At 35.5% G+C, this 13,087-nt stretch overlaps 1 protein-coding gene across 2 annotated transcripts in view; it reads left to right on the top strand.

Annotated features, from left to right (window-relative positions):
- The window catches only part of ITGAV (integrin subunit alpha V), a 103,420-nt gene extending 90,676 nt beyond the window's left edge, over positions 1–12,744 (top strand). For both annotated transcript variants that reach the window (XM_004477039.5, XM_004477038.5), the window contains exons 23-30: positions 81–161; positions 642–747; positions 2,574–2,732; positions 4,105–4,218; positions 7,876–7,989; positions 8,088–8,195; positions 8,697–8,819; positions 9,051–12,744. In XM_004477039.5, the coding sequence (XP_004477096.1) occupies positions 81–161; positions 642–747; positions 2,574–2,732; positions 4,105–4,218; positions 7,876–7,989; positions 8,088–8,195; positions 8,697–8,819; positions 9,051–9,146 (901 nt within the window). In that variant the 3' untranslated portion in view covers positions 9,147–12,744. The remainder of the gene's footprint in view (positions 1–80; positions 162–641; positions 748–2,573; positions 2,733–4,104; positions 4,219–7,875; positions 7,990–8,087; positions 8,196–8,696; positions 8,820–9,050) is intronic.
- The last annotated feature ends 343 nt before the right edge of the window (positions 12,745–13,087 follow it).

Here is a 13,087-nt window from a genome sequence, read left to right as displayed (position 1 = left end):
TAGTTTCACCAAGTTTGCCTCTATATGATTTTGATGATTATGCTCAACTCAGTTCTAAATATATCCTTTTTTCTTTTCAGCTCCAATCTTTTTGACAAAGTAAGCCCACTTGTATCTTATAAGGTTGACCTTGCTGTTTTAGCTGCTGTTGAGATAAGAGGGTCAGTATGCCTACTCAGCTGAGTATCTCATTCTCAGGATTGCTTTTTAAAAGTAACTCTTAGGCCCTATTTTCTTTTAAACAGTAGAAACTCTATGTATAGTGGTGGTTTTTCTATGGCTGTAGCTTTTATTTGAAAGAAGAGGGTCTAAATGTGTTCTAAAGTTTCAGATTTTTTAACTGGTGAACCTATGGAAAGGAGCAAACATAGTAGCAGCAAGTATAAAATTAGTTTGTTGAACTTGTACATAAACGGACTTATCAATTCACCTGTTACATGTATGTAGCTTTAATAAAGAGGAGTTTGTGTTTATGTGTGCGTAAACATATGCACATACTCACGTGCATTTTTTTGTTGTTATTTTAAATGCATGGCTTTGTTTTTTATTAGTTCTCATTCATTTGAATACAGGTACTTTTGAAAGTGAACTGACTGTATCATTTTGATATTCATAATAGGTTTTCTTTGGTCATTGTTTAGAGTGTCAAGTCCTGATCATATCTTTCTTCCAATTCCAAATTGGAAGCACAAGGAGAACCCTGAGACTGAAGAAGACGTTGGGCCAGTTGTTCAGCACGTCTATGAGGTTTGCAGCTGTTGGAAATAAAAGCCCAGTCAGAGAACCAACAGAGAGGAATAAGCTAGCCCAATTTTTGTTGTTTTTTTTCCTTAATAATAAACTTTATTTTTTATTTTCTTTTTTTTAAAGATTTATTTTTTATTTATTTCTCTCCCCTTCCCCAACTCCCCCCACCCCCCACACCCCACCCATCCCCAGTTTTCTGCTCTCTGTCCATTCGCTGCATGTTCTTATGTGTCCGCCTGTATCCTTGTCAGCAGCACCCAGAATCTGTGTCTCTTTTTGTTGCATCATCTTGCTGCGTTAGCTCTCTGTGTGTGCAGCGCCATTCCTGGGCAGGCTGCACTTTTTTCACACTGGGAGGCTCTCCTTATGGGGTGCACTTCTTGCACATGGGGCTCCCCTGCGTGACATGGCATTCCTTGTGCACATCAGCACTGCGCGTGGGCCAGCTCATCACATGGGTCAGGGGGCCCTGATTTTGAACCTTGGCCCTCCTATGTGATAGGCAGAAGCCCTATCCATTGGGCCAAATCTGCTTCCCATAAACTTTATTTTTAGAACAGTTTTAGATTTACAGAAAAATTGTACAGAAAGTACAGAGAGTTCCCATATATCCCCTTCACTTGTGGTTTCCCCTGTTATTAACACCTTGCATTAGTGTGGTACATGTGTTACAATTGATGAAACAATATTGATACATTATTAGTAGCTAAAATCCATAGATTTTATTAGGAATATTACTGTGTGTGTGCAGTTCTATGGGCATTGACAAATGTGTAATGTTGTGGATCCATCATTATGATACCATACAGAATAGTTTTACAGCCCTCAAAATGCCCTGTGTTCCACTTGTACATTCCTCCCCCACCTCAATCCGTGAAAACCAGGGACCTTTTTTCTCTTTATAGTTTTTTCTTTTCCACAATATCATATACTTTTTACTTAACTCTGCATACTTTATTTACCAGAGATTTCTTTGAATTTTATCCCAATTTGTAAATTCATTTTTATTATTCGAGTAGCTTCACATAGTTAAAGTAATGTATATAAATTGTTGTTTAAAACCAGTTAGTTACAGAGAAGCAGACTTGGCCCAGTGGTTAGGGCATCCATCTACCACATGGGAGGTCCGCAGTTCAAACCCCGGGCCTCCTTGACCCGTGTGAAACTGGCCCACGCACAGTGCTGATGCGTGCAAGGAGTGCTGTGCCACGCAGGTGTGTCCCCCACATAGGGGAACCCCATGCACAAGGAGTGCACCCCATAAGGAGAGCCGCCCAGCTCAAAAGGAAGTGCAGCCTGCCCAGAAATGGCACCGCACACATGGAGAACTGACACAACAAGATGACGCAAGAAAAAGACACAGATTCCCGTGCCGCTGACAACAACAGAAGCAAACAAAGCAGCAAAATGGATACAGAGAACAGACAACTGCGGGGGGGGGGCGGGGGGGGAATAAATGTTTTTTAAAAAAGTCAGTTACACATGTACATTTTGCAATTCTGACTAAAATTTGAAAATGCCATAACAGATAGTCAAAATTTTGTTTCTGTTGGAAGAAAATTTCCTTTGCCCATCTTTAATCATAATTTTTAATTATTTACCCCCTTTTTAAAAATCTTTTCATCTTGCTACAAATTATTCTTTTTTAAGACATGTTGAGTTGGATCTCTTTTGCATCATAATGGTCATGTAATATTAGATTAACTGTGAAAAATCTATTGCTATTAAAAGTTTCTTGCTCTTCTATGATTCCTCAAGTTAATGTAGAGGAAGGATTGTACAATATATTTTTGCTCAAGGTTTTTACAGTTACTTTTCTTCATTAGCTGAGAAACAACGGTCCGAGTTCATTCAGCAAGGCGATGCTAAATCTCCAGTGGCCCTACAAATATAACAATAACACTTTGTTGTACATCCTTGAATATGATATTGATGGGCCAATGAACTGCACTTCAGATATGGAGATTAACCCTTTGAGAATTAAGGTAATGTGCTTAATAACAGCTGTTCATTTTGATGACATGTATTGCTTTTCTTTCTAAACCTGTAAAACAAATGTATGAAACAAAAACACCTATTTTAATACACAAACCCATTCTGCAAAAATATTTTCATTTGCAATTAGTATATTCAGGATAAGATTGTTTATTTGTATGACAAGTAAGAATTAATTCACAAGTCCTAGTGAGCCAAAAATGTATGTAATGTCTAGTGAGCCTCAGGAAGTATTCTTAAGGTACTCATTTGGTCCTGACTCCATCTCATAATAGTTTATCCAATGTATAATTTTGTGTCAAGAGCATTTTATGGTTGGAATTTCTGTCTTTGGGATAAGAAATAACATTCAGCTCCTAGCTCTCTTGACATACCTGACCTAAAAATAATACCATCATAATGAATTATATATCTTTTGGATATAGTCATCTCCATCCTAGCAAATGCATTTGGATAAAAGCTATTGCACAAGGATTGGTTAAAAGGTTTTTGGTAAATCTTTGGGAATGAACAGAAATAGTGAAAGTACATCATGCTATTTGTGACTAGCAGAGCTATTATATGGGTATGACAATGGTTGAAAGTGAAAGCCTAAGGACATTTATATTACTGGAAGAAAAGTTTTTAAAAAATGGGGAAAAGTAACATGGGACTGTATAACATAGTGAAATCTCATGTAAAATACTAATATGGGTGATATTGCATATATAAGACCATTTTTTAAAAATATAAATACAAATATCAGAGAGAGAAGGAAACAGAATAGCACCTATGTATAGCAGGGGAAGTATAGAGAGATTGAGGGGTATGATAAGTTTCATTTGATTGGTTGATTTTTATTATTATTAATGATTTTGTTATTATTATTACTGGAATAATGAAAATGCTCTAAAAATGGAGTGATGAATGTACAAATACGTGATTATACCAAATACCATTGATTGTGTATTGTGGATAGATTTATGCTTCGTTAATATGTAGCAATAAAATTGATCTGTTAAAAAAAACAATTGTACAGTAATGACTAAGGAAAGTTGAGGAAATGAAACAAAAAAAAAATACTCATGATTAACTTCATTAGCCTGTGAAATTTCAGGTTGCGTATGTGTACTTCGTCAGTTTCCCCTCAAGCTATGCAAGGGGTAAATATGGCTAGGCAGAGTAATTTGTTTCTGTATGTTAAGGACTCTGATCTTTATTTTCTGCCCTTCACAATTTGCCATATTTTAAAGTCACGAATTTTCTGTCATACTAAACCTTGTTTTTTATTCACTATTTTTAATCATAACTTTGTCAAATGTCAATGTAAAATGTTTTCCATTATTATTATTTACCTCCATTGTTTTATTAATGCAATCGTAGACCTCAGCTTCACACACCAATGAAAAGAATGATACTATTGTTGGGCAGGGTGACCGGAACCATCTCATAACCAAGCGGGATCTCGCCCTCAGTGAAGAGGATGTTCACACTTTGGTAAGTGCCACTTTGATTACAGACACTTTAAACATTTAAAAATATGTGATTATAGGACTGATGCCAAGAACATATTGCAAAAGTAACAACAGCTGTGCTGAAAGAACTACATATATTTTTATACCATTTAGTTCTCTTACTTACCTTGTTCTTTATCACATTAACCCGAAATTTCCTTCATATGAAATATCTATTCTTTAGATTACTAATAAAAGTACTTTATGTTCCTGACTTGTCTTTCTGACTGCTCTCGTTTAATAGACTTCTTGGGCTCACACTAATCTTTGCTTTTGTGCAAAACTGTGGTAAAAAAGCCAAAAGACCTCAATAAAAATATATTGAGGGAAGCGGACTTGGCCCAGTGGTTAGGGCGTCCATCTACCGCATGGGAGGTCCGTGGTTCAAAGCCCGGGCCTCCTTGACCCGTGTGGAGCTGGCCCACACGCAGTGCTGATGCGCACGAGGAGCGCCGTGCTACACAGGGGTGTCCCCACATAGGGGACCCCCATGCGCAAGGAGTGTACCCCCTAAGGAGAGCCACCCAGCACGAAAGAAAGCACAGCCTGCCCAGGAATGGTGCCGCACACACAGAGAGCTGACACAGCAAGATGACGCAACAAAAAGAAACACAGATTCCTGTGCTACTGACAATAACAGAAGTGGGCAAAGAACATGCAGCAAATAGACACAGAGAACAGACAACTGGGTAGGGGGGGAGAGGAAGGAGAGAGAAATAAATAAATAATAAATCTTAAAAATATATATATAGGTATAATTATTCATATTGTGATGAACTATTGTTGAATCAGCCTATGGAATGACTATGGTGTTACAAAGGGGGTTTATCATTTAAGTTTTTGAAAAATTTTTTTGAGCATTATTACATTTTTAAATTTTCTGTGGAACATCTTTTTCCTACCTTTCACTTTCAACCTGATTGTGTTCTTACATCTCAGGTGGGTCTCTTGTAGACAGCATATAGATGTCGCGTATATTTTTATCCATTCTGTTAGTGTGCGTGTTTTGATTGAGTTGTTCAAGCCATTAACGTTCATTGTCATTACTGTAAAGTCATTACTTTATCCATTTTATCCTTTGGCTTTCCGTTGTCATATCTTACTGTTATCTGTCTTTTTACCCTTTAATTTACCCTTCCTAATAATTTTCCTTTCTACACTCTCCTCCAAGTCTCTTGCCCTTGTTTTTTCTTTCTGCTTGCAGTACTCCCTTTAGTGTCTCTTGTAATTCTGGTCTTTTGATATCGCACTCTCTCAGTTTTTGTTTGTGAAGAACCCACCCTCTTTTTTTTTTAAAGATTTATTTATTTATTTCTCTCCCCTTCTGCCGCACCCCCCCCCAGCTGTCTGCTTTCTGTGTCTATTTGCTGTGTTCTTCTGTGACCACTTCTATCCTTATCAGTGGCACCAGAATCTGTGTTTCTTTTTGTTGTGTCAGCTCTCCGTGTGTGTGTGGTGCCATTCCTGGGCAGGCTGCACTTTCTTTCGTGCTGGGTGGCTCTTCTTACGGAGAGCACTCCTTGTGCATGGAGCTCCCTTATGGGGGGGATACCCCTGCATGGCACAGCACTCCTTGCGCACATCAGCACTGCGCATGGGCCAGCTCCACACGGGTCAAGGAGGCCCAGGGTTTGAACCATGACCTCCCATGTGGTAGATGGATGCCCTATCCATTGGAACAAGTCTGCTTCCCTCACCCTCATTTTTGAAGGACAGTTTTGCCAGATACGGAATTCTTTTTTTTTTTTTCAGATACAGAATTCTTGGCTGACAGTTTTTCTCTTTGAGTATCTTAAATACATCATATCACTTTCTTCTCACCCTGTGGTTTCTGATGAGAGATTGGCACTCACTCTTATCGAGGTTCCCTTGTATGTGATGCTTTTCTTTTGCTGCCTTCTGAATCTTCTCTTTATTTCTGATAATTTGTTATTCTGCATAGTTGGTGCCTCAGGGTATGTCTATTTGGATTTATTCTGTTTGGGATGCCTTGTCTTTCTTGGATATTGATATTTATGTCTTTCATAATGGTTGGGAAATTTTGGGTCATTATTTCCCCCAATATTCTTTCTGCCCCTTTTCCATTCTCTCCTCCTTCTGGGACACCAATGACATGTATTTTGTGTGTTTCATGTCATTCAATTTCCTGAGACCTAGTTCCATTTTTCAGTTATCTTCTCCTGTCTTTTCCAGTTAAGGTGTTCTGTCCTTGAAATTACTAATTCTGTCTTAAAGCAAATCAAATCTGCTATTACGTGCTTCTAATTTTTTTTTTTAGGAGGGACAAGGGATCAAATATGTAACCCATTCATGGGAAGGAGACAGTCAATCAACTGAGCTATACCCTCTCCTCTCTAATATATTTTGAATCTCATCCATCATGTCTTTCATGCCCATAAACTCTGTTACTCTTCTTTTCAAGCTTTCGAATTGTTTTTTATGATGTCTTCTTAATATCCTTTATCTCTTTAGTCATATTTTCCTTTAATTCTTTGAATTGATTTAGGAGATTTGTGTGATTATCATTGATTAGTTGTCTTAAATCCTGTATCTCATCAGGATATTTGGTTTGTTCCTTTGGCTGGGCAATCTTATCCTGTTTCCTAGTATGTCTTGTAATTTTTTGACTGTTGTCTAGGCATCTGAAGATGTTGTGGATTTTCTCTGATGGTCACTTTCTCTTGCTTAGTGTTTTTGTTTTCTTCACAACTCTTCTTTGATTTTTGGTACAACTTATTCTGTGTCTTTAAAATTACCCAGCTTAAGTTATCAAAATCAGGCCAGGGACTCACTAATGGGTTGCAGATTTTCTCCCAGGGGTTGGGGGTAAAGAGAGACCTAAAAGCAGTTTTTCTCCTTGCAATTTCCTAGCTGGCGAGCAGGTGGCACTTGTTGATGAACCTACCAGGGAGGTGTTTCTTTCAACCTCTGCTTTCCTGTGTTTTAGGTCTGGTTAGAGCTGATATTCAAACCAGGCTCTGCTGGCCAAATTCACTGAAAGAAAGCACTCTCTGCCCTCTGGTATACCCTCAGTCTCACCTTAACAGCTAACAGTGAGGAAGATGTCTGTTCCCCTCTCAGCTGCAGTGAGTGGTAATATCTTGAGGGTAGGGGATAGGGCCCTTCCTGACTACAACAGGTGTTAGTAACTCACGTTTGTTGTTTGGGGTTCTTCGTCTGTCTGCCTCTTGCACTCCTAGGGGTTGCGCAGCACTCTTCTGATCTGCTGATCCCCAAAGCAGGTACCTCAGACAGCTTTTGGCCCTTTCTACATTGTATTTGTGAGAGAGTTGAGCCCTGCCTATCTGCTCCAACACAATCTTCTCGGAACTCCAAGTTTTTGAAATGTAATATATCAGCAAACAGTTGCCTAGCACAGACTTGGTATATTTTTTATGTTGTTATATATTATGAATCACATTAAACCAATCTCTTCATAGCAAGAAGTATTCATAGTATCAACTATTGCCCTGTTCATTTTAGGCACTAGTTCGATAAGACAGAAGAATCCGGACCTTCTCTTTAAATTCCTTTGGCCTTCATGTAAAAATCATAAAATGTCGAAATTTTATTTTCAAATTAAATTTGAAGAGATGATCAAATGACCTATTCCTGAATTTGAAAGAATTTGTTTTGGCAGGGTTGTGGAATTGCTGAATGCCTGAAGATTGTTTGCCAGCTTGGGCGACTGGATCGAGGAAAGAGTGCAATCTTGTATGTAAAGTCTCTCCTGTGGACTGAGACCTTTATGAATGTAAGTGGACAGAGGCAGCATTAAAACTTACCTGCTTGATCAAAGAAATAAAAAAGGCCCAAAATCTAAGAACTCATCTCATTGTTATTTCCATGCAGAAGGAGAACCAGAATCACTCATATTCTCTGAAGTCATCTGCTTCATTTAATGTCATAGAATTTCCTTATAAGAACCTTCCAATTGAGGATATCTTCAACTCTACATTAGTAAGTCGTTGCATTGGAGAAATGGAATAAATCCACTCAGTTCAGATGCCTTAGATGTTTTATTTTTCTTTTAAGTGATGGATGTGTAACAATTTTGCTAATTTTTAAACATTATGAGTTATTTGATAGGATCACTACTCCAGAATTATTAAAGCCAGACCTTTTATTTTAGCATCTTGTCCTATGCAATAAATTTCTTAGTATAAGAAACAAGTGAAAGCACTTTGAAAATCTTTAATTTGAAGATTAAAAATGAGATCAAAACATCATAAACTGGTTTGGATTACTTAAAAATCAGTCAGGAATTAACCTGTTGCTGGGAGTGTTATGTGTGAATGGACATGCTAGTGATACAAAATATGTGAACACTAAATGATTGTATCTAAGAAAAGGAAATCTTACGTCTACCATTAATTAAAATACAGTATAATGGGAACTCACATGTTTATTGAATAAGTCAGTGAGCTATTTTTCAAACTCAGAAACTTTTTTCTTCAACAGGTTACCACTGATGTCACCTGGGGCGTTCAGCCAGCACCCATGCCTGTGCCTGTGTGGGTGATCATTTTAGCTGTTCTAGCAGGACTGTTATTGCTGGCTGTTTTGGTATTTGTAATGTACCGGGTAAGTAAAGACCCTGGGAAGGAAATGGAAGAGGAAGGAGGACTGGGGGAAAAGAAGAAACAGAAGGAGGAAAGGGGTATCTAATGTTGATGAGTATTACTTATTATTTGAGGGGAGAGAAATTATACTAAGGGTCATTTAAATTTTCTTGGGAATCATATAGTACATCAAAAGTACTTTTAACACTCTTCACTGATATGACTGTAATGTTGGTTTTTCTTCAACTGATAGATGGGCTTTTTTAAACGTGTCCGACCACCTCAAGAAGAACAAGAAAGAGAACAGCTTCAACCACATGAAAATGGCGAAGGAAACTCAGAAACTTAACTGTGGTTTTTAATTTATGCTGCATCCTAACCCAATAGAATTACCGACTTCATTGTAGATTTAAATGTCCTTCATGAGGAATAAAGTTCCAAAACTGTACCACCAATGATGCCCATTGGTATTAACGACAAAATGAGAATAATATTTATCATCCTTCTTTTTATATATAAGTCCAGACATGCATTTAATGCACATCCACTGAATTGTGTTTGTAGTTATTGAAAGGATAAAATGTCACGTTGATAGTTCCTATTCAGTGTACATAAGACAGGTAGCATCCGATTTACTACTTTGTATAAGACAGGACCTCTTACAATTACTGTTCCTTTGATATAGTATGTTGGATTTTATTGTTTATGTTATTGTTTTAAAGAATTCAAATTTGAACCTTAGCATCAACATCTTTTGTTCAGGTACTTAATGTTAATATACATTACACTACAGTTGACTCTTCAAATCTTCAGACTTTATAGCTGCATGAACTTAGATTTTAATATCATCTACCTGGTAGAACTTTTAAAAAAAGCAAAAACAAATGATCCACCAAAATTCTTTTTCTCTAATAACAAAGGTACAATATTTTGTTTTAATATGAAAATTGGGTACATGATATTAAAGTTTTATTTATGTTTAATCTACAATCTATTTCATTATACTTTAACTTGTTTAATTTCCAGGTCAAATCCTTTTGTAAAAATTAATTCCATAATCAAAAATGTCTCTTTTATGTAATAGTTTAATTTCAGCTGAGCATGATAATGTTTAAAGCCATATGGGTTGGAAAGCATTTCCAAAGTACATTTATTCCATTGTTTTAAAAGTCTGGCTGTTTATAATTCTTTTTAAAAAGAAATTATATTACAGTTTGTGGTTCTTTGATATCATTGTTTATTTGTAGTATGTCCTTAGATTAACAAAGAGTTTTTTTGTTGGGATTAATTTATTTTCCTCCTATATAGGTTTTTTTTTTTCCCCAATATTTCCAATACCATTACTAATAACAGGCCAAGATCAATGAGGAATCTTTACAACATACAGGAACTCAGACCCTCCACATCCATTCATGAAAAATGCTTGGACTCATAACTCTTAAGGGTAGCTCACTGATTCACTTCTAGTAGTAGCCTAATGCTACTCCCATGAATATTGACTCAGTTTAAGCAAGGTAATTTGTAAAACCAGTGTCAGTAATCAAAATGACTTTTAAAAGGTATTTTTATAAGCAACTTGAGTTACTGAAAATCTTATAAAGCTTTTTTAGATTTTTTAACATAAATTACTGTCCTCAGATATTTCATAAAAGCTGAAGAGTTGGCAAGCTGTAGTTTTAGATGCCTGTAGGGTGGTAAATCTTCTAGAAAAGCATGTGATTTATTCACAGCTCCTCAAGGCCCAGGGATAACTATCAATTATGCCTATTTTTGTGCAATTACATCATGTTGTACTTTGGAAACTGAGAGTTTAATAGCTTTTTAACTGCTGTCCTCATTAGGCATTGATAAATATTTCCCTTGAATAATTAACTCCCCTATGTTTTAAAAATAATTGAAATTTATCTTGCCATGTCTTATGTTATAATTTCCTGCACAAGTGCATAAGTTAATCTTGAGAATATGTTCAGAAAATAGAAGCATGCTTACATGAGTTATATAAGTTGGAACATTGACAAGATTCTATAGTTAGCATAATTGAATTTCAAAATTGATGGGTTTTAGAGTGTAGGTTTTGTTAGCAATATAATAGGTCTTCATCATATGTAATCAGTATTTTTATTACCAATGAATTTTGAAAATTTTAAGAAAAATATTTTTATTCTGTGGCCAAGTATTACATACCACAAGACAGCCCTTAAGTTGGACTAAAAGAATTTTCATCTTAAAGATTTTCCCACCTAAAAGCAATCATTCCTGAAAATATGTTGGATAGAAATTTACTCTCAGACAAAAATGTTAGAATTTTCTTTTGCACAATCTGTTCCTTTTTTGGCCGCTACCTCACGATATAATCTTGTATTGGGCACTATGGGAATTGGAATTGAAAATTAACATAATATTTTAAATTGCCTTTATATAATGTGATTGTAGTCAATAATATGGATTTTCTTTCAAAAACTTGTGTATCCATGGAAATAGAGTAGAAATATACTTTGAAAGCCTACTCTGAAGAAAATGTCTGGGAAACATGTTGGGATTCTTTTTATCCTAAAGTTGCATGTGGATGTAATTGATTAAAATACTAAAAAAGTAGTCCTATGAAAAAACATGTATTTTAATTTCCATACCTTTTTAGAGTGCAAAATTCTTATAATCTGATTCAGGTTTTAAAAAATGTTAGCTGAAGAATAGTAAAAGCTTTATATTTTGAGTAACATTTCTATCAGGGTCATTATTTTCCTTTTCTTCCCTTTACTTTTCTCTTATGCTTAATTATTACTGTAATCTGATTAAATTTTCAATGATTCAGACATGTAAAATAATCAAAATATTATTGCCATGATTCTCCTTGTGTTATGAAACTATTCTTAGTGAAGTCTCATTAGCACTTATTATATATTTAAAGAGAAAATTCAAGTACAGTAAGAGAAACTATACTTACTTCTTTAAGAAAGCTCTGGAAATTTTTGATAGTGAATCATGACCCTAAGAGATTTATGTGGTAAAAGTATAAGGTGTGATAAATTAGCTAGTTTTTGTAATAAAAACAGAATTTGTAAATTGATAGACATTCCTACATTGCAAAATGTTGTGTACTGCCTGATAGAAAAGAATGAGTCATTCTTGGAATACCTGTGGGTGGCCATTGCCTATTTTAGTGTTACATTATACTTTTAGGTATCTTGTATATGTAGTAGTTTGTTAAATCAGAAAAAAATAGAAAATTTGAAAATCAAATATAGGATCAGAAAGAGTAATAAAATGAAAAAACAAATGAAAATATAAACAAAATAAAACCAAAAATGGGGTAAATGAAATGATTTAATACTCAGTATTTTGGAGAGTATGTCTTTTAACTTCTTAGTAGGCTATTTTGAAAGAGGAATCTATGGTCATGCAGCAAGCAATATTTGTATTTCATTGTAATTTCTGATACATATGAACTTCCTGGGAGAGGTACTGAATCTTTGATTTTTGTTGTCATTGTTCTCAAGTGCAATAATGTAACTAAACCTAGATCATTTCAGGCACTGTTAATGTATTAAGTCTAATCTAAACAGTTTTATTAGTATTTTTTGTAGGGGGAGGGAGTAATTCTTTTGTGGATATACAAATGAAGTTATTTACCCTTCAGAAATCCATTTTACATTTTCTATCAGAACTATCCCCTACCAGTTTGGAAACACTTTCAGATATCTTGAGGTAATTGGAAGCTGTATATACCAAATTAAATTTGATGTCTAAATAACATAGAAAATAATTTTCTTTGTTTAGCTTCTCTTGTGAATCACCCACATTGGGTGAGACATAAAATGAGTGTGTTCTAAAATTTGTCATTTCCTAACTTTATTTGGAGTTAGTGAAAACTGGTACCGTGTTCTGTTTAGTTTTGAAAATGTAACTTGTGACTGTACAATAAACTTGATTATATGGTGCCACTTTTATGTATGACTTTATATTTCCTTCTATGATGTTGTTTAGTTTTTAATGCTCAGAAACAAGGATCTCAAAGGGGTCAAAAGTTACACTAGAAGGGTGTGGATTAACATAAATATGACATTTTGTTAATATTTTGTTTTCTCCAAAATGCAGTTGCCTTTGTCCGTTAGTCTTTCAAGAGTTTTGTGTTAATACTCCTCCCCCCTTCCCCCCCAACTATGAAGGTACAGGCATACATTTTTTATTGTAATTCACTTTATTGTGCTTTGCAGATTCTGTGTTTTTTTTTTTAATTGAAGGTTTGTGGCAGCCTTGCATCGAGCAAGTCTATTGGCACCATTTTCCAAC

This window comes from Dasypus novemcinctus, chromosome 7, assembly GCF_030445035.2.
Source record: "Dasypus novemcinctus isolate mDasNov1 chromosome 7, mDasNov1.1.hap2, whole genome shotgun sequence".
NCBI classification, from domain to species: Eukaryota; Metazoa; Chordata; class Mammalia; order Cingulata; family Dasypodidae; genus Dasypus; species Dasypus novemcinctus.
Note: the sequence above shows the minus strand (reverse complement) of the source record. Positions and strands in the feature narration are given on the sequence as shown.